The sequence below is a fragment of the Schistocerca americana genome, chromosome 11 (assembly GCF_021461395.2).
Source record: "Schistocerca americana isolate TAMUIC-IGC-003095 chromosome 11, iqSchAmer2.1, whole genome shotgun sequence".
Lineage (NCBI taxonomy): Eukaryota > Metazoa > Arthropoda > Insecta > Orthoptera > Acrididae > Schistocerca > Schistocerca americana.
Window position 1 is genome coordinate 119,027,014 of NC_060129.1, and position 22,591 is coordinate 119,049,604.

The 22,591-nt window shown below is 44.8% G+C and overlaps 1 protein-coding gene across 1 annotated transcript in view; it reads right to left on the minus strand.

Moving 5' to 3' along the window:
* LOC124553354 (pleckstrin homology domain-containing family G member 5-like) overlaps nucleotides 1-22,591 on the minus strand; it is a 181,818-nt gene that overhangs the window by 158,580 nt on the left and 647 nt on the right. The window contains exons 2-3 of the mRNA XM_047127228.1: nucleotides 8,203-8,373; nucleotides 993-1,095 (exon numbers count right to left, since the gene is read on the minus strand). Of these exons, the coding sequence (XP_046983184.1) occupies nucleotides 993-1,095; nucleotides 8,203-8,373 (274 nt within the window). The remainder of the gene's footprint in view (nucleotides 1-992; nucleotides 1,096-8,202; nucleotides 8,374-22,591) is intronic.

Sequence of the window (22,591 nt, forward strand, 5' to 3'; positions counted from 1 at the left end):
CTTCGTCGTCAATCCGTCGGGCGGATTCGATCCGGGGCTGGCGCGCCTACCTGAGTCCAGGAGGCAGTGAATTAGCGCTCTCGGCTGACCTGGCGGTTATAAAAATGATATAATAAGCGTGATAAATATCTAACCTCATGCTATTATATCGAAAAACTCTTCGAAACAAGCATTTACTCCTCGAATGGTCAACACATACAAAAATGCATGCAGTATTCATTTGCACGGAAATCCACTTTCTTTCGATCATGTAAATGAAGACAGTAGTCACGTAAATGACCATATTGATAATGTGATTGACCATCGTGATCACTTGGCAATAGTTGTGGTGATGGAGGTGGTGGTGGTGTTTGTGGTGTCACCGCCAGACACCACACTTGCTAGGTGGTAGCCTTTAAATCGGCCGCGGTCCGTTAGTATACGTCGGACCCGCGTGTCGCCACTGTCAGTGATCGCAGACCGAGCGCCACCACACGGCAGGTCTCGAGAGGCTTACTAGCACTCGCCCCAGTTGTACGGACGACGTAGCTAGCGATGCACACTGACGAAGCCTCGCTCATTTGCAGAGCAGATAGTTAGAATAGCCTTCAGCTAAGTCAATGGCTACGACCTAGCAAGGCGCCATTAGTCTTACATAGCTTGTATCTAAAGAGTCTCACTTGTATCGTCAAGAGCTATGTACCACAAGGATGGATTAAAGTTAAGTATTCCAGCAGCTACGTACTTTTCTTTATAGCATTCATTACGTGTCCTGTTGCAGACCTATCTCTATTCTGCGTGAGCTTAGCGCGTGCCTTTCGGCTTCCTCTCATTGTGTCTAGGCTGTCTTGTCTAGATACAACAGTGTTGATAAACAGTAGTGTTCCAGGTGTATTGGGTGCTAAAAGTGTCAGACATTGTGTTGTTGTGATACGTCTCCATATCCAAACCTACTTAAGTCTCTGGCAGAGTACAAATGCAGGCTGTAGACGGCGACTGAGGCAGAAACTCACCACGGTGGGTCTCGTACTCATCTGGATCTGCGCGGACGTGCCTGGGAATGCCACTCTCCGAGTACTGCTTCAGCTGCTCCACCAGCGCCTCCATCTTCGTGTCCTGAGGATGGAAACACGGCATGAAACGACATTACCAGCGAGATACCTCGTGTAAACCTCGTGCCATTTTCACTTATCTCATCTGAGGCAAAGCTACTCATGGTACGAGAAAACACACAAGGTGTCTGAAGGTCCCTATCTGCACTTTTGACACAATGCGTACGAAAAAAAAAAAAATCAGTCAAAATTACTGTTGTGCACTGAATCCATAAAAACGATATAATTTTATTCTTCTTTTGCTTGTGTCTTTATCCCGCAGTTTCGCTGGGTCGCCGTGGTTAATGTTAAGGGGTGGCCAGATGCCCTTCCTTTCATCCCGACCCCCCCCCCCTTCACCCGGGATGGAATTAGTGTACCCCAGCTGTCTACATCTAGTGTAATCCATGGGACAGTGCAAACGTGTTTCGATGTCTGCGAGTCATGTAACTGAGGCCAGACGAGGGGACCAGGCTGGTATTCACCTAAGGGATGTGGAAAACCACCTAAAAACCACACCCAGGCTGGCCGGTGTCTGAAGGTCCCTATCAGACACCTCTACCAATTGCAGAGGGTTCTTCTTAGGTAAAGCTCTACATAGGATCTCATATCTGGATACAGTCTAGTTCATTTTCATAAGAAAATGGCAATACATTCGTGTTTTTGACATAGGTTGTAACACTATAATACAAACATGCTACCTAACTTTTTTCCATTTATATCTGATTATTTTTTTCTGTAAATTTTGAAATGTCACCAGTGACTGAAAATGAAATGTTCTTGCAATCAATCAAGATGTTGTTAAAACAATATGAATTACAATGTCATGCATACCTGCACACGGTCTAGGTCCAAAATGGTTCAAATGGCTCTGAGCACTATGGGACTTAACTTCTGAGGTCATCAGTCCCCTAGAACTTAGAACTACTTGAACCTAACTAACCTAAGGACATCAGACACAACCATGCCCGAGGCAGGATTCGAACCTGCGACCGTAGCGGTCGCGCGGTTGCAGACTGTAGCACACGGTCTAGGAGTAGTGTCGTTGACTAGTAATCAAAACGTCCTGGGAACTGATTTCGAACCTAGCCAAGGCTTCAATTGTGCACAAAGACCATCAGCAATGGCCGTCGAAGACTTATGACAAAAGAAATCACGCTCATTCTGCTAACAGCCGTGTCAAAGAGGGTCAAAGAGCAGTCCAGGGCACTCTCTTGTGCTTGGGCTGGGAAACTGACCCTTAAAGGCGGAAGAATTGGAAATGGTAAAAGGTATGAGGATGCAGGAGGTAATGGAAACCACTACATTAAAGACGGATAATGTGTATCCGTATCACATGTGATCTGTAATTGTAAAGTGTCATGATGATCTCACCGTTAGCAAAAGATTCTGAATTAATCCCTCATTCAGATCTGTGGGATGGCGCTGCCAAGGAGGAGGTGATCATGAGAAAAAGATGGAACAACGAGTCGGGGGGTAGAAAGTCAGAAGTTTGAATATGGTACGGAAGCTAAAAAATTTGAAAAGGGAACTGCTAACAAGGGAACCTTCCCATCGCATCCCCCTCAGATTTAGTTATAAGCTGGCACAGTTGATAGATCAATCGAGAAAACAGGAAGAAGTTGTGTGGAGCTATGAAAAAATAAGCAAAATATACAGACTGAGTAGTCCATGCTCAAGATATGCCACATCAAGGAGAGTGGCACCTAAGGAGCGCCGTGGTCTCGTGGTTAGCGTGAGAAGCTGCGGAACGAAAGGTCCCTGGTTCAAGTCTTGCATCGAATGAAAAATTTAATTTTTTATTTTCAGACAATTATTATCTGTCCGTCCGTTATGTTTTCATCACTTTTTTGGGAGTGATTATCACATCCACAAGAAAACCTAAATCGGGCAAGGCAGAAGAATCTTTTTACCCATTCGCCAAGTGTGCAAGTTAGGTGGGTCGACAACATATTCCTGTCATGTGACGCACATGCCGTCGCCAGTGTCGTATAGAATATATCAGACGTGTTTTCCTGTGGAGGAATCGGTTGACCTATTATCTTACGATCAAATGTTTTCAGTTCCCATGGGAGAGGCACATCCTTTCGTCTACTAATCGCACGGTTTTGCGGCGCGGTCGCAAAACACAGACACTAAACTTATTACAGTGAACAGAGATGTCAATAAACGAACGGACAGATCATTGCGAAGATAAAAAAAGGAAACTTTCCACTCGAGGGAGGACTTGAACCAAGGACCTCTCGTTCCGCAGCTGCTCACGCTAACCACGGGACCACGGCGCTCCTCAGCTCACACTTTCCTTGATGTTGCGAATCTTGCCCATGGGCTACTCAGTTTGTATATTTTGCTTATTTTTTTCATAGTTCCACACAACTTCTTCCTGTTTTCTCGATTGATCTGTGTTCCGTTTTTCAAGGCCTATCCACAATGCCAACTTATAACTAAATCTGAGAGGGGTGCGATGGGGAGGTTCCCTTGTAAGACTAAATCTAGATATAGTTAGGGCCAGAAGGATTTCTGATTAAATGAGTGTAGGGTAATATTAATAGCAGCAGAAAATGGTATAACGGGAGTAGGATTCGTTATGAGTAGGAAGGTGGAAGAGACCCTGAATTAGTCTGAACAGTTCAGTAATAGGGTTTTTCTAATCAGAACTGACAGCAAACCAACACCGGCAACTGGTATACTTGCCGATGTCGCAAGCAGAAGTTGAAAGAGATAAAGTATGTAATGATATTTGTAAGTAGGCTGTTTAGGTTTTTATATTGGTAACGCCACGTAGCGCTCTATATGAAAATCACTGACTGTGCTGTGTGCAGTCTGTGGCTGGTTTGCATTGTTGGAATATTCGCCATTGTAGTGTTGGGCAGTTGGCTGTTAACAGCGCGTAGCGTTGTGCAGTTGGAGGTGAGCCGCCAGCAGTGGTGGATGTGGGGAGAGAGATGGCGGAGTTTTGAGAGCGGACGATCTGGACTTGTGTCCATCAGAAAGAGTAAATTTGTATTATTGGATGTCATGAGCTGCTATATATATATTATGACCTTTGAACACTATTAAGGTAAATACATTGTTTGTTCTCTATTAAAATCTTTCATTTGCTAACTATGTCTATCAGTAGTTAGTGCCTTCAGTTGTTTGAATCTTTTATTTAGCTGGCAGTAGTGGCGCTCGCTGTATTGCAGTTTGTACTATTATTGTGAGGTAAGTGATTCATGAAAGGTATAGGTCATTGTTAGTCAGGGCTATTCTTTTGTAGGGATTATTGAAAGTCAGAATGCGTTGCGCTAAAAATACTGTGTATCAGTTTAAGCACAGTCATGTATAATTTTTCTAAGGGGATGTTTCATATTGAACAGGCAATTCAGTTCACAAAATTCATGGGTACTGGAATGCGGGGGAAGGAGAAGGAGGAGAAGAAAGGGTTGCAGGAGAATATGGGCTTGGTAATAGGAATGAAAGAGAACGAAGACTAATTGAGTTCCGCAATAAATTTCAGCTGGTAATATCGACTATGCTGTTGAACAATCACAAGTAAACAAGGTCTACATGGAAACTGGAAGATTCCAACTGGATTACATCACGCTCAAACAGAGATTCCGAAATCAAGTGTTAATTGTAAGGCTTACACAGGAGCAGACCTCAACTCTGTACTGATGAAAAGTAGACTGAAGTTTAAAAGAATCGTATGGAAGAATCAGTCTAGAAGAAAGTGGGTTACTGACATTCTGAGGAAAAATGAGATGCGTTTGATTCGTTGGGGGGGGGGGGGGGGCGGGGGGCTAAACAGCGAGGTCATCAGTCCCACCGGATGAGGGAAGGATGGGGAAGGAAATCGGCTATGCCACTTCCCGGAATTTGCCTGAAGCGATTTAGGGAAATCACAGAAAGCCTAAATCAGGGTGGCCGGACCCGGGTTTGAACCGTCGGCTTCTCGAATGCGAGTCCAATGTGCTAACCATCGCGCCATCTCGCTCGGTTAGGCGTTCGAAGTTCGCTAAAGATGGGGATACTGTGATAAGGTATGTGACAGTTGGAATTTCAGCTCAAGAGGATTGTACATCTCTGAAAACAGCAATCACAGGTGTTGGAAAGATAAACATAGGTATTAGAAAGGTAACTGCCAAGAAATCTTGGGCAACAAAGGAAATCAACTCATCAACGGATGAAGGAAGTATAAAAATGTTCCGGGAAATGGCAGGAAAAGAGAAATATAAACGCCTAAGGAAGTACAGGGAAGCAAAGGCGAAATGAGTGCAGAAAATATGAGGAGAAATCGAAACAGAAATGAGCGTCAGAAGTACTGACTCAGCATATAGCAAAGTCAAATCAACCGTCGGTGAAATTAAACGGGGGCGGAGGGGGCGGGGTGAGGGGGGGGGGTGGAAACAATGAGGGTGCAATGGGTATTCCTCTGCTAAACACATATGACAGAGCAGATAGATCGTCAAGTACACTGAAGGCCTCTACAAGGTGGAGAACTTGTCTGATGACGTGGTAGAAGAAGAAACAGGAGTCAACAGGAAAAAGATAGAGGATTTAGTAATACAGTGGAATTTAAAAGAGCTGTGGATATCTTAAGGAGGATAGAACGTCAAACGAGCCGACTTGGAGCAGGAGAGGCACCACAGGACATTTTAATTTACACTATCTATACTTTTACAAGTAAATTCATAAAACGTTGTCAGCATGACTAGGAGGGATTCAGGATTCACACTCGTAGCAGCGGAAGTTCAAAAACATAACAAATTCTTTTTTTACATGTGCAATTTCATCATTTTTTTATTTACTATTGGCTGCATTTATTGCTATAGGTACACTTTCTTCATAAGTAAGAGAGGTTCTTCGATGAATTTCGTACAGCATACAAACCATACTTGCACGTGTATTAAACTCTAGAATTTTACAAATCCATTAAAAACTGGTAAAAACTGAGATAATTAACTATGAAATTTGATTTTTTTCTAAACATGAAGTTTAAAATGTAAGAGCTCATTCAGTTTTTTCATAAAGTAAATTAATTCTACAGTTTCATACACTTGTAAGTACGGTTTGTATGCTGTGCAAAATTCATCGAAGAATCTCTCTCACTCATGAAGATATGTGCCAACGGCCTTGCCGTAGTGGTAACATTGGTTCCCGTTAAATCACCTCACTTAAGCTCTATTGGGCTGGGCTAGCAGTTGGATGGGTGACCATCTGTTCTGCCGAGCGCTGTTGGCAAGCGGGGTGCACTCAGCCCTTGTGAGGCAAACTGAGGAGCTACTAGGTTGAGACGTAGCGGCTCCGGTCTCATGAACTGAGATACGGCCGGGAGAACGGTGTGCTGACCACATGCCCCTCCATATCCTCATCAAGTGACGCCTGTGGGCTAAGGATGACGTGGCGGCCGGTCGGGCCGGTTGGGCCTTCCAAGGCCTGTTCGCACGGAGTTTATGAAGAAAAGTGTACCTATAGCAACAAATGCAGCCAATAAATAGTAAGTGAAAAAATGATGAAATTACACATGTAAAAATATTTATTTTGTTATGTTTTTGAACTCCCACTGCTATGAATGTGAATCCTGAATGCTGGTCATGCTGAAAAGTTGTATAAATTTATTTGGAAAAGTATAGACAGTCGAATGAAATTTTCGCTCTACTGAGTAGTCTATGCGCAAGATAGGCAACATCAAGGATAGTGTGAGCTCAGGAGCGCCGTGGTCCCGTGGTTAGCGTGGGCAGCTAGGGAACGAGAGGTTCTTGGTTCAAGTCTTCCCTAGAGTGAAAAGTTTATTTTCTTTATTTTCGCAAAGTTATGATCTGTCAGTTCGTTCATTGGCGTCTCTGTTCGCTGTAATAAGTTCAGTGTCTGTGTTTTGCGACCGCGCCGCAAAACCGTGCGATTAGTTGACGAAAGGACGTGCCTCTCCAATGGGAACCCAAAACATTTGATCGCAAGGTCATAGGTCAACCGATTCCTCCACAGGAAAAGACGTTTAATGTATTCTATACGACACAGGTGGCGGCATGTGCGTCACATGACAGGAATATGTTGTCGACCCACCTAACTTGTACAGTTGGCGATGGGTAAAAAGATTCTTCTACCTTGCCCGATTTAGGTTTTCTTGTGGATGTCATAATCACTCCCAAAAAAGTGATCGCATCGGACGGACGTACGGACAGATAATAATTGTCTGAAAATAAAAAAATTAAACTTTTCACTCGAGGGAAAACTTGAACCAAGGACCTCTCGTTCCCCGCTGCTCACGCTAACCACGGGACCACGGCGCTCCTGAGCTCAGACAATCCTTGATGTTACCTATCTTGCGCATGGACTACTCAGTTTGTATATTTTGCTTATTTTTTTCATAGTTCCACACAACTTCTTCCTGTTTTCTCGATTGATCTGTGTTCAGTTTTTCAAGGCCTATCCACTGTGCCAACTAAATCTGAGGGGGGTGCGATGGGGAGGTTCCCTTGTTAGAATCCCCAGTATATGAAGAGACCAATATGGACTTTCCAGCAATCCACAAGGTTATGTTAAGCCCCCAGGACACCACGAACCTCCCATGGACTTCCCAGGACACTAAAAACCTCCCTTGCAGTCCCGAGTATACTACAAGCCTTTCTTGGAGTCCTCATCACACTACGATCGTACCGTCGAGTTTCCGTCATACGACTTTGGAATTTCCATCGCGCCACAACCCTACACTGGAGCTATCAGCATATCTGGAACCTGACAGACTACCCCCTTAAGATCAATTAATGCAGAAGGAATAGAAAACATTCGATTAGAATTTCTAAAACCATTGGGGGAAGTGGCAAGAACACGATTATTCACGTTGGTGTTTAGGCTGTATGAGACTGGTCATATGGCATCAGACTTTTGGAGAAAGACCAGGCTACCTGGTTATATGAAGAGACCAATATGGGCTTTCCACAACGTTACGTTAAGCCCCCAGGACACCACAAACCTCCCTTGGAGTTCCCAGGACACCACAAACCTCCCTTGGATTCCCCAGTACACTACAAGCCTTTCTCAGAGTCCCCATCACACTACAAACCCACCGTCGAGTTCCCATCATACGACTTTCGAAATTTGCACCGCACCACAACCCTAGACTGGAACTATCAGCTTATCTGGAACCTACCTTGGAGTTCCCGAAGAGGCTGCTCCAGCGCTGCTTGGAGGACGAGCCCTGGGATCGGACGCTGGCGGCGCCCCTGTCGGCCCGGCTCGGCGCCGCCTCCTGGTCGCCACCTTCATCGGTGCTCACGCTGAAGAACGACCGTCCAGAGGACCAGCCGCGGTCGTAGCTCTGCTGCAAAACGACGAGGGAACGTCAAACACAGTCAGCATGCACAAAATGTGGTACGGGTCTCATCAACTATGGGGGGACATCCATCTACACTACTGGCCATTAAAATTGCTACAACACGAAGATGACGTGCTACAGACGCGAAATTTAACCGACAGGGAAAAGATGCTGTGATATGCAGATGATTAGCTTTTCAGAGCATTCACACAAGGCTGGCGCCGGTGGCGACTCCTACAACGTGCTGACATGAGGAAAGTGTCCAACTGATTTCTCATACACAAACAGCAGTTGACTGGCGTTGCCTGGTGAAACGTTGTTGTGATGCCTCGCGTAAGGAGGAGAAATACGTACCATCACGTTTCCGGCTTTGATAAAGTTCGGATTGTAGCCTATCGCGTTTGCGGTTTATCGTATCGCGACATTGCTGCTCGCGTTGGTCGAGATCCAATGACTGTTAGCAGAATATGGAATCGGTGGGTTCAGGAGGGTAATACGGAACGCCGTGCTGGATCCCAGTCGAGATGACTGGCATCTTATCCGCATGGCTGTAACGGATCGTGCAGCCACGTCTCGATCCCTGAGTCACCAGATGGGGACGTTTGCAAGACAACAGACAACAACCATCCTCACGGACACTTCGACAACATTTGCAGCAGCAGGGACTATCAGCTCGGCGACCGTGACTGCGGTTACCCTTGACGCTGCATCACAGACAGGAGCGCCTGCGATGGTGTACTCGACGATTAACCTGGGTGCACGAATCGCAAAACGTCATTTTTTCGGATGAATCCAGGTTCTGTTTACAGCACCACGATGGTCGCATCCGTTTTTGGCGACATAGCGGTGAACACACATTGGAAGCGTGCATCCGCCATCGCCATACTGGCGTATCACCCGGCGTGATGGTATGGGGTGCCATCGGTTACACATCTCGGTCACCCCTTGTTCGCACTGACGGCACTTTGAACAGTGGACTTTACATTTCAGATGTGTTACGACCCGTGGCTCTACCCTTCATTCGATCCCTGCAAAACCCTACATTTCAGCAGGATAGTGCACGACCGCATGTTGCAGGTCCTGTACAGTAGTTTCTGGATACAGAAAATCTTCGACTGCTGCCCTGGCCAGCACATTCTGCAGATGGTCAATGGTGGCCGAGCAACTGGCTCGTCACAATACGCCAGTCTCTACTCTTGATGAACTGTGGTATCGTGTTGAAGCTGTATGGGCAACTGTACCTGTACACGCCATCCGAGCTCTGTTTGAATCAATGCCCAGGCGTATCGAGGCCGTTATTACGGCCAGAGGTGGTTGTTCTGCGTACTGATTTCTCAGGACGTATGCACCCAAATTGCGTGAAAATGTAATCACGTTTCAGTTCTAGTATAATATATTTATCCAATGAATACCTGTTTATCACGTGCATTTCCTCTTGGTGTAGCAATTTTAATGGCCAGTAGTGTATATCTACATGATTACTCTGCAATTCACACTTACGTGCCCGCCAAGACCTTTACGCTAGCTCTCTACTGTTCCATTCTCGAACAGCGAGTGGTAAAATCGATTAGCTACATCTTTCCGTGCAAGTTCCGATTCCTCTTCCTTTACTATGATTATTTGTCCCTATATATGTGTGCGCCAACAAAATATTTTCATACTCTGAGAAGAAAGTCGGTGATTAAAATTTCATGAGAAGATCTTGCCGCAGCGAAAAACGCCTTTGTTTTAATGACTGCCGCCAGAATTTGTGTATCGCATCCGTGGGACTCTATCCCTCATGTCGCGATAACACAAAACGAGCAGCCCTTCTTTGAACATTTTCGATATCACAACACAAATGAAATGATCGTATGACATTGCTCGCCGGGAGGGAAGTTCGGCCGCACAGTGCGAATCCTATTTAGTACGCCACATTGGGCGACTCGCGCGACGTTGATGAGGATGAAGTGATTGTGAGGACAACACAAGACCCAGTCCACGAGAGGAGAAAATCTCCAACCTGACCGAGAAGCGACCTCGGGATCGCTGCATGGCAGGCAAGCACGTTGCCACTGAGCTAAACAGGCGGACACACCGCACAGCAATACTTCGGATGAGGGCGGTCAAGGGTAACCATTCTCTTTACTACACCCGCTGCATTATTTAAGTGTTCTGCCAGTGAATCGCAGTCTTCGAGCTTTCCCCACAAAATTATCTATGTGATAGTTCCAGTTCAAGCTATTCATAATTGTAACCTCTAACAAGGGAACCTCCCCATCGCACCCCCCACAGATTTAGTTATAAGTTGGCACAGTGGATAGGCCTTGATAAACTGAACACAGATCAATTGAGAAAACAGGAAGAAGTTGTGTGGAACTATGAAAAAATAAACAAAATATACAAACTGAGTAGTCCATGCGCAATGTATGCAACATTTAGGAGAGTTCCAGCTTACGAGCGCCGTGATCCCGTGGTTAGCGTGAGCAGCTGCGAAACGAGAGGTCCTCGGTTCGAATCTTCTCTCGAGAGAAAAGTTTCATTTTTTATTTTCAGATAATTATCAAAGTTCAGGCTCTCACACATAATTAACTTCGCTCTCCAAAATTCCAGGGCGTGTTCAGATTTGCTTGGACATATGCACAGTTTTACGGTCTACACACGGAAACATTTGAAAACGTAAAAAACATATGTTTTGACAGAGCACAGGGAAAAGTGGGCGACTGTGAAACGGTTGCATTCATTTATTGCAGTTTATGTGACAAACTCTTGTGTTTTCATCACTTTTTTGGGAGTGATTATCACATCCACAAGAAAACCTAAATCGTGCAAGGTAGAAGAATCTTTTTACCCATTCGCCTAGTGTGCAAGTTAGGTGGGTCGACAACATATTCCTGTCATGCCGTCACCAGTGTCTTATAGAATATATCGGACGTGTTTTCCTGTGGAGGAATCGGTTGACCTATGACCTTGCGATCAAATGTTTTCGGTTCGCATTGGAGAGGCACGTCCTTTCGTCTACTAATCGCACGGTTTTGCGGTGCGGTCGCAAAACACAGACACTAAACTTATTACAGTGAACAAAGACTTCAATGAACGAACGGACAGATCATAACTTTGCGAAAATAAAGAAAGAAAAACTTTTCATACAAGGGAAGACTTGAACCTCGGACCTCTCGTTCCACAGCTGCTCACGCTAACCACGGGACCAGGGCACTCCCGAGCTCAGACTCTCCTTGATGTTGCCTATCCTGCTCATGGACTACTCAGTTTGTATATTTTGTTTATTTTTTCATAGTTCCACACAACTTCTTCCTGTTTTCTTGATTGATCTGTGTTCAGTTTTTCGAGGCCTATCCACTGTGCCAACTTGTAACTAAATCTGAGGGGGGTGCGATGGGGAGGTTCCCTTGTAAGCATTTAGTCAGAGCCTCTCGATACCTGTGATTTATCGTGTAGTCGAAATTTAGCAGCTTACTTTCAACACTAACGAGGATGACCTCAGACATTTCGTTACACAGAGTTAATTGCCACTTTTAGCATCCTACAGATACCTTGTCTAAAACATTTTGCAATTGGTTTTCATCATCTGGTGACTACAAGACGGTAAATGTCAGCACCATCTGGAAACAATCTCAGAGAGCTGCTCAGATTGTCTCCCAATCGTTTATGTAGATCAGGAACGGCAGGGGCCCTGTAACACTTCCTTGGGGGACGCTCTAGATATTACTTCTATTTCACTCGTAAACTTTCCGTCAGTTATTACGACCTGTGTCCTTTCTGGCAGGAAATCACGAATATACTCAACTGAGATGATACACCATAGGCACGCAGTTTGATTAGAAGTCGCTTGTGATGAATGGTGTCAAAAGCTTTCTGGGAATCAAAAAATATGGAATCAATATGAAGTTCCTTGTCGGTACCACCCATTACTTCGTGAGAATAAAGAGCTACCTGTGCTTCGGAAGAAGGATACTTTCTGAATCCGTGTTGACAATTTGTCGATAAATCGAAATGGCTCTGAGCACTATGGGACTCAACTTCTGAGGTCATTAGTCCCCTAGAACATAGAACTAGTTAAACCTAACTAACCTAAGGACATCACACACACCCATGCCCGAGGCAGGATTCGAACCTGCGTCCGTAGCGGTCTCGCGGTTCCAGACTGCAGCGCCTAGAACCGCACGGCCAGTCGATAAATCGTTTCCTTCGAGGTGATTCGTAACGTTCGAGCACAGTATGTGCTCCAAAACCCTACAGCAAATCGATGTTAGTGACATGGGTTTGTAATCTAGCGGATTACTCCTGTTTCCTTTCTTGAGCATTGGTGTGAGTTGTGCAACTTTCTAGTCTCTGGTTACGCATCCTTCTACGGGTGAGCTGTTGTATATGATTGCTAAGTACGGAGCTTTTGTATCAGCATAAAGGAACCTGACTGTTGTACAACCTGCACCGGAAGCCTTGCCTTCCTTAGGTGTTTTAAGCTGTTTCGCTAAGCCGAAGGGCCGGCCGGAGTGGCCGTGCGGTTCTAGGCGCTACAGTCTGGAACCGAGCGACCGCTACGGTCGCAGGTTCGAATCCTGTCTCGGGCATGGATGTGTGTGATGTCCTTAGGTTAGTTAGGTTTAATTAGTTCTAAGTTCTAGGCGACTGATGACCTCAGAAGTTAAGTCGCATAGTCCTCAGAGCCATTTGAACCATTTTTTTGCTAAGCCGAAGATATTTACTTCTAAGTTACTCACACAGCAAACTGTATCAGTGAGAAGTTCCTACAGTCAACTCTATAATATTCCCTACCTCATGTCAGTGGGAAACGAGCAAATATACCTAAAAATATGCACTGAAGCGCCAAAGAAACTGATATGGGCATGCGTACTCAAATACAGAGATAGGTAAACAGGCAGAATACCGCGCTGCGGTCGGCAATGTCTATATAAAACAACAAATGTCTGGCGCAGTTATGAGATCTGTTACTGCTGCTACAATTGCAGGTTATCAAGATTTCAATGAATTTCAACGTGGTGTGGTCGGTTTTATAGTTCACTCCCGAGTGATAGGATACAGCATCTCCGAGGTAGCGATAAAGTGGGGATTTTTGCGAACAACTATTTCACGATAGTACCGTGAATATCAGGAATCCGGTAAAACTTCAAATCTCCGACATCGGTGCGGCCGGAAAAAGATCCTCCAAGAACAGGGCCATCGACGACTTAAGAGAATCGTTCAACGCGATGGAAGTGCAAGCCTTCCGCAAATTGCTGCAGAATTCAGTGCTGGGCCATCAACAAGTGTCAGCGTGCGAACGATTCAAAGAAACATCATCGATATGGGCTTTCGAAGACGAAGGCAAACTCGCGTACCCCTGATGACTGCTCGACACAAAGCTTTACGCCTCACCTGCGCCCGCCAACACCGACATTGCACTGTTGATGACTGGAAACATGTTGCAACGTAACCACGAGTCTCGTTTCAAACTGTATTGAGCGGATGGAGACAACCTCACGAATCCATGGACCCGACATGTCAGCAGGGGACTGGTCAAGCTTGTGAAGGCTCTGTAAAGGTGTGGGTCGTGTGCAGTTGGAGTGATATGAGACCCCTGATACGTCCAGATACGACTCTGACAGGTGACACGTACGTAAGCATCCTGTCTGATCACCTGCACCCATTCGTGTCCATCGTCCATTCCGACAGACTTGGGCAATTCCAGCAGGACAATGCGACACCGCACACGTCCAGAATTGCTACAGAGTAGCTCCAGGAACACTCTTCTGAGTTTAAACACCTCTCCAGACACGAACATTATTGAGCATATCTGGGGTGCCTTGCAACGTGCTGTTCGGAAGAGATATCCACCCCCTCGTACTCTTACGGATTTATGAACAACCCTGCAGGATTCATGGTGACAGTTCCCTCCAGCACTTCAGACATTAGTCGAGTCCAGGCCACTTCTTGCTGTGGCACTTCTGCGTGTTCGGGGGGTCCTAAACGATATTACGCAGGTGTACCAGTTTCTTTGGCTTTTCAGTGTATACCTGTATTCCTGCCCAGGAGATGATGGCGTTTCAATAGAGAGACTCAAAGCTGGAGTTAAATTAACACAACAGAAAGTTACAAAATCATCCACATAAATTTTGTGTTATCCATTTAGCCACTCGTATTTCTTAGCTGTACTACTACACTCCTGGAAATGGAAAAAAGAACACATTGACACCGGTGTGTCAGACCCACCATACTTGCTCCGGACACTGCGAGAGGGCTGTACAAGCAATGATCACACGCACGGCACAGCGGACACACCAGGAACCGCGGTGTTGGCCGTCGAATGGCGCTAGCTGCGCAGCATTTGTGCACCGCCGCCGTCAGTGTCAGCCAGTTTGCCGCGGCATACGGAGCTCCATCGCAGTCTTTAACACTGGTAGCATGCCGCGACAGCGTGGACGTGAACCGTATGTGCAGTTGACGGACTTTGAGCGAGGGCGTATAGTGGGCATGCGGGAAGCCGGGTGGACGTACCGCCGAATTGCTCAACACGTGGGGCGTGAGGTCTCCACAGTACATCGATGTTGTCGCCAGTGGTCGGCGGAAGGTGCACGTGCCCGTCGACCTGGGACCGGACCGCAGCGACGCACGGATGCACACCAAGACCGTAGGATCCTACGCAGTGCCGTAGGGGACCGCACCGCCACTTCCCAGCAAATTAGGGACACTGTTGCTCCTGGGGTATCGGCGAGGACCATTCGCAACCGTCTCCATGACGCTGGGCTACGGTCCCGCACACCGTTAGGCCGTCTTCTGCTCACGCCCCAACATCGTGCAGCCCGCCTCCAGTGGTGTCGCGACAGGCGTGAATGGAGGGACGAATGGAGACGTGTCGTCTTCAGCGATGAGAGTCGCTTCTGCCTTGGTGCCAATGATGGTCGTATGGTGTGGGGAGCGATCTCCTACACTGGCCGTACACCACTGGTGATCGTCGAGGGGACACTGAATAGTGCACGGTACATCCAAACCGTCATCGAACCCATCGTTCTACCATTCCTAGACCGGCAAGGAAACTTGCTGTTCCAACAGGACAGTGCACGTCCGCATGTATCCCGTGCCAACCAACGTGCTCTAGAAGGTGTAAGTCAACTACCCTGGCCAGCAAGATCTCCGGATCTGTCCCCCATTGAGCATGTTTGGGACTGGATGAAGCGTCGTCTCACGCGGTCTGCACGTCCAGCACGAACGCTGGTCCAACTGAGGCGCCAGGTGGAAATGGCATGGCAAGCCGTTCCACAGGACTACATCCAGCATCTCTACGATCGTCTCCATGGGAGAATAGCAGCCTGCATTGCTGCGAAAGGTGGATATACACTGTACTAGTGCCGACATTGTGCATGCTCTGTTGCCTGTGTCTATGTGCCTGTGGTTCTGTCAGTGTGATCATGTGATGTATCAGACCCCAGGAATGTGTCAATAAAGTTTCCCCTTCCTGGGACAATGAATTCACGGTGTTCTTATTTCAGTTTCCAGGAGTGTATATTTATTAGTAAAATGTGTTACTGTCACCTCTCTTTACGTTTACTATTTATATGTCTGTATATTTTGTAACTCCATATTCAGACATCTGTAGGACTGCCCAATCAATCGACCATTGAATACAGCGTTCAAATCAATTAGTATGCACATGAAGATACATTACGCAAGCTGTGACGGTACACCACATAAATATTGACATTTTTATCGGGTGTAAACCGTAGTCAACGTATTCTATAAATATAATTAGTATAAAAGATACAGTTAATGTTCTTGAAACAACTGACATGCAGCGATAATTTAAAAGTAGCATCTTTATTTAATGTCTATGAAAACAAAAAAGGATCGAAAAGGGACGCTATTGTACGGCCGAGGAGGAAGGACGTACTTTATGGTAAACACACTGTTTTGTTTCGCAATACGGAAGGCAGCCATTGAGCAGCTACACATATTTTATGTAAGTTATTCGGTATTCTGCTAAAATAAACTAATTATTGTTATCACAAAATGAATTTCTTTGTAATAGTTGTCACCTCAAATGGTCGCAGTGGCTAATTATTTTTAATAAGCATTTTTGTCAGTAATTTGCGCTGCGGTAAGCTCATCTTCCGATGCAGCCTCTGGTCGGCCATTACGCGCCGAAGTATTAATTTATTTTTCAAAGTGTTAACAGTAACTGTAAATGCGAGAGATTTCGTTGTAAGAACCTTTTTAAATTGCAACAGATAATTAATTTACGTTAAAGTTCATTTTTTAAATTACACAGATTCCATGACTTCAGTAAGTTTTATCTTGGCCGCTCCACGGCAGCAATCGAAATTCTCTCGAGCCTTGCTTTGCAATCAGTAAATAGAAATTAACAAAATTACATTCAATTCAGTTAACGGCAACTATATTTTAGTCATCACGTTTAAAATGTAAAGCTGGTACATGAATAACAGAGGCCCTTCAAGAACCCGTTTCATATTTACTTAAGCACGTAAGTAAAAGTGACAAGAAGAGATCATATGCCTGAGAGAAAGAATCATGCTCTAAAAAAAGAAAAATTCACCTGATCCTGATAAATAAAAAAATAAAAAATAACGTAACAAAGCATACCAAAAATCAAGGGCAAAGACATACGTAATCTCCTTCATTGATTTCAAAAAAGCATATGATTCGATTGGTAGAGAATCTCTGTTATCAGTCCTGGAAGAAATGGGTTTGGATAAGAAAACAACTAATATTATAAAAGCGACCCTTACAAATACATTTTCGAAAGTTAAATTTACGGGCGAACTATCGGAACCCTTTGAAATAAAAACGGGAGTGCGACAGGGCGATGGGCTCTCACCGTTGCTGTTCAATTGTGCGCTTGAGAAAGTAGTCAGAGAATGGAACACAAATATTAAGAGTGGTATAAGACTGGGTTGCAAAAAGAAGAACCTTAAAGTAAATTGCATTGCTTTTGCACATGATATGGCCCTGTTTGCTGAAACAATGGGAGAAACACGGGAGCAAATCCTTGAACTAAAGAAACAAGCAGCTAAAATTGGTCTTCACATCTCCTCTGAAAAAACTAACATATTGACAAACATCAAGCACTCATGTAAATACCTCAAAGTTCAAGAACAGAAGATTGAAATAGTAAAAGAATTCAAATATCTCGGAGAATGGATTACTTGAAATGCTGGGGAAAGCAAAGCAATGGAATCCAGAAAAAATAAACTTGAATTGGCCTTCCAACTAACAAAAAATACATACAACAAAAAATCCCTTTCATGGGGGTCCAAAATTACACATTACAAGACAGTGATTAAGCCAGAAGCACTGTATGCAGCAGAAACACTTAACATGAATTTCAAAGGCCAAATGGAGAAACTTGAGGTAAAGGAAAGAAAAATTTTAAGAAAAATCATTGGGCCAAAATTTCAAGACAATAAGATTATATCCATCAAAAATGAAACTCTCTACAAGAAAATTGAAAAGCTTTCAGATTCTATGCGAAAAAGGAGAATAAATTTTTATGGTCATCTTCTCAGAATGAATTCCAACAGATTAACTAAACAAATCTTTGACTTCTTCCGTAACCGAAAAACGAAGCCCAACTGGTTTAAAGAAACTGAGAAAGACCTAGTGGAATTAAAGATTTCAGAAAATTCACTTATTGATCGAACTGCTAAATTAATTACTAAAGATGAAAACATAAGGTTCCAAGACAAATCCACACAAAAGTCCAAATCCTTCATCTCGGAAGAAGAGAGGAGAAGAAGATCAGAAAGAATGAAGAAATACTGGGCCCTAAGAAAAGAACAACGCACAAAGAAATGATTGATCCAGCGTACCCCAAAGAGGGTGAAACGAAAGAAGAAGAAAGCCCACAATACATGTGTTTAGGTAATATCAACGTTCTGAACAGATATACTGGAGTCCAGGAACGTATTTCTGTCTGACACGAAGTGAGTCAGTTTATGTCATACAGCAGTGCATATTTCGAGATGAACATGGCTTTGCCTACAAAGTTCTTGACTGTCGCAAATGTATTCAATAAACAGGACGCCGATGACGGCCACCTCAAACATGGAACTCGGATTTCTGTAAGCAGCTGGCTCAATTTGAATCTTACCTGCTCATTGTTAGGTTCTTCACTGTGAATACAGTGAAGTTACATTTTGTGCATGATTATATGACTCCACTGCACTTAGTGTTGGTACGTATTTTACCTTGTAAATCTTAGCGTTCTCTATTGAAATTTGACGTATATGTTTGTGCACTGGCCGTTCAGGATTGCCTTGGTGTGTTTTTATTTTATCTTAGCGCTGAAGATGGTCACTCTGTGATTGAAATCGATATGCAGTAACAAAAAAGGTTTCAAATTTATAGAACCAATGTTGGAGTTTCTCTTGTTTGCAACACTTGTATCGCCATGCGGCACAAATTTCCCAACGGAATCCAATTTCAGGTATGGGCAGCATCACTCCAGCTATACACTGGAAAAACTAAACTGGAAATATCTGGCGAAAGAACAGAGGAAATGCACCTGACGGTTCTTAGAAAATACACTATAGAGTAATTTCATCAGCTGGTTGGACTGTCTAAGGAAAAAAGCCAAAGTTAATAGGTATTCGCTCACATTCTGTATCATGCAGGGTGGTCCATTGATAGTGACCGGACGAAATAAGCGTCAAACAACTAAAAAGAACGAAAATCGTCTAGCTTGATGGGGGAAACCAGATGGCGCCATGGCCGACCCGCTAGATGGCGCTGCCATAGGTCAAACGGATATCAACTGCGTATTTTTTAAATAGGAACCTCCATTTATTATTACATATTCGTGTAGTACGTAAAGAAATATGAGTGTTTTAGTTGGACCACTTTTTTCGCTTTGTGACAGATGGAGCCGTGATAGTCACAAACGTCTAAGTACGTGGTATCACGTAACATTCCGCCAGTGCGGACGGTATTTGCTTCGTGATACATTACCCGTGGTAAAATGGACCGTTTACCAATTGCAGAAAACGTCGATATCGTGTTGATGTATGGCTATTGTGATCAAAATGCCCAACGGCAGCTCGGTATCCTGGACGACATCATCCAAGTGTCCGGACCGTTCGCCGGATAGTTACGTTATTTAGGGAAACAGGAAGGGCTCAGCCACATGTGAAACGTCAACCACGACCTGCAACAAATGATGATGCCCAAGTAGGTGTTTTAGCTGCTGTCGCGGCTAATCCGCACATCAGTGGCAGACAAATTGAACAGATGTTTAGGACGACAGTAAAAAAAAAAAAAAAAAAAAAAATACTCTCGCATACGCCTGCTTTGCAAACGGCAAGACTCGCTTTCGTACAGTGGAAGCGGTAACTAAGCTTTGGTTTGGAACTGAAGGAAATTGAACTGTAGATTTATTATTTTGTTTCCCGTCCGCTCTCTTTCGTAGCGTTAAGTTGGCAGCATTTGGCTAGAAGCGTTGAGGGGGGGGGGAGGGGGGGGGGAAGGGTGCCACTCCTCCCCCCCCCCCCCCATTATCATAGCTCCTTTCTTGTGCCCGTGAGACTGTTAACCAAGCTTTGCCGCGAGTCGTTATTAACTTAATCTACAGAATGGACGAAATATTTCTATTGATTTCTAACTCCTAACACGATATACGACACCTCTTCTTTGTAACGGCAGACAGCAAAATTTAGTTGGTGTAGGGGAAGTGAAATTGATATACAGGGTGGTCCATTGATCGTGACCGGGCCAAATATCTCACTAAATAGGCGTCAAACGAAAAAACTTCAAACAACGAAACTCGTCTAACTTGAAGGGGGAAACCAGATGGAGCTATGGTTGTCCCGCTAGATGGCGCTGCCATAGGTCAAACAGGTATCAACTACCTTTTTTTATTAAATATTCGTGTAATACGTAAAGAAATACGAATATTTTAGTTGGACCACTTTTTTCGCTTTGTGATAGATGGCGCTGTAATATTCACAAACAAACGGCTCACGATTTTAGACGAACATTTGGTAACAGGTAGGTTTTTTTAAAGTAAAATACAGAACATAAGTACGTTTGAACATTTAACTTCGATTGTTCCAATGTGACGCATGTACCTTTCTGAACTTACCATTTCTGAGAACGCATGCTGTACAGCGTGATTACCTGTAAATACCACAATAATGCAATAAATGCTTGATATGATGTCCGTCAACCTCAATGCATTTGGCAATACGTGTAACGACATTCCTCTCAACAGCGAGTAGTTCGCCTTCCGTAATGTTCGCACATGCATTGGCCGGCCGCGGTGGCCGTGCGGTTCTGGCGCTGCAGTCCGGAACCGCGAGGCTGCTACGGTCGCAGGTTCGAATCCTGCCTCGGGCATGGGTGTGTGTGATGTCCTTAGGGTAGTTAGGTTTAAGTGGTTCTAAGTTCTAGGGGACTTATGACCTAAGACGTTGAGTCCCATAGTGCTCAGAGCCATTTGAACCATTTGCACATGCATTGACAATACGCTGACGCATGTTGTCAGGCGTTGTCGGTGGATCACGATAGCAAATATCCTTCAACTTTCTCCACAGAAAGAAATCCGCGGACGTCAGATCCGGTGAACGTGCGGGCCACGGTATGGTGCTTCGACGACCAATCCACTTGTCATGAAATATGCTATTCAATACTGCTTCAACCGCACGCGAGCTACGTGCCGGAGATCCATCATGTTGGAAGTACATCGCCATTCTCTAATGCAGTGAAACATCTTGTAGTAAAAGGATAGAACATTACGTAGGAAATCAGCATACATTGCCCCATTCAGATTGCCATCGATAAAATAGGGGCCAGTTATCTTTCCTCCCATAATGCCACACCATACATTAACCCGCCAAGGTCGCTGATGTTCCACTTGTCGCAGCCATCGTGGATTTTCCGATGCCCAATAGTGTATATTATGCCGGTTTACGTTACCGCTGTTGGTGAATGACGCTTCGTCGCTAAACAGAACGCGTGCAAAAAATCTGTCATCGTCCCGTAATTTCTCTTGTGCCCAGTGGCAGAACTGTGCACGACGTTCATAGTCGTCGCCATGCAATTCCTGGTACATAGAAATATGGTACATGTGCAATCGATGTTGATATAGCATTCTCAACACCGACGTATTTGAGATTCCCGATTCTCTCGCAATTCGTCTGCTACTGATGTGCGGATTAGCCGCGACTGCAGCTAAAACACCTACTTGGGCATCATCATTTGTTGCAGGTCGTGGTTGACGTTTCACATGTGGCTGAACACTTCCTGTTTCCTTAAATAACGTAACTGTCCGGCGAACGGTCCGGACACTTGGATGATGTCGCCCAGGATACCGAGCTGCCGTTGGGCATTTTGATCACATTAGCCATACATCAACACGATATTGACCTTTTCCGCAGTTGGTAAACGGTCCATTTTAACACGGTTAATGTATCACGAAGCAAATACCGTCCGCACTGGCGGAATGTTACGTGATACCACGTACTTACACGTTTGTGACTATTACAGCGTCATCTATCACAAAGCGAAGAAAGTGGTCCAACATTCATATTTCCTTACGTGCTACACGAATATGTAATAAAAATGTGGGTTCCTATTTAAAAAGCGCAGTTGATATCCGTTTGACCTATGGCAGCGCCATCTAGCGGGCCAACCATAGCGCCATCTGGTTTCGCACTTCAAGCTAGACGAGTTTCGTTCTTTGTAGTTTTTTCGTTAGATGCTTATTTTGTGAGATATTTGGCCCGGTCACTATCAATGGACCACCCTGTATACGAGACAAGAGAGAAGGATCATATTCCAACTGTTTATTGCAAACAAACTATAAAAGATAGAAACATTTGCTCATTTCTCTGTATAGAAGGTTCAATGTTTTAACACAGCTGCGCTGTTTTTGATTGCAGCAAAATGGAGACTACACGACGATAAAAAACCATTTTGTTTGTTGCAATTTGCGCTAAATCTACCAATTGTTCAAGTGCAACCTGCATTCCGCCGTCGATCCAGCAAGAAGCGCCTCTGCACAGATAGAGGGACGCCTAGAGTTCAGAGCTCTTTGAATCTTCTTGTATATGCAAAGCGAAGAGCAGTGGTCGGCGACGCACGCCTTATGAAAATGTTGAGGGTGTCCGAGATGCGTTCACGCTGAGCCCTCGTCAAATTCACAAGTCGGGCAGTCTAGGAGTTTCAGCTCGCTCAAATAAGGAAGTGGTGTGTTCAGAAACAAAGCCTGCATTATGAG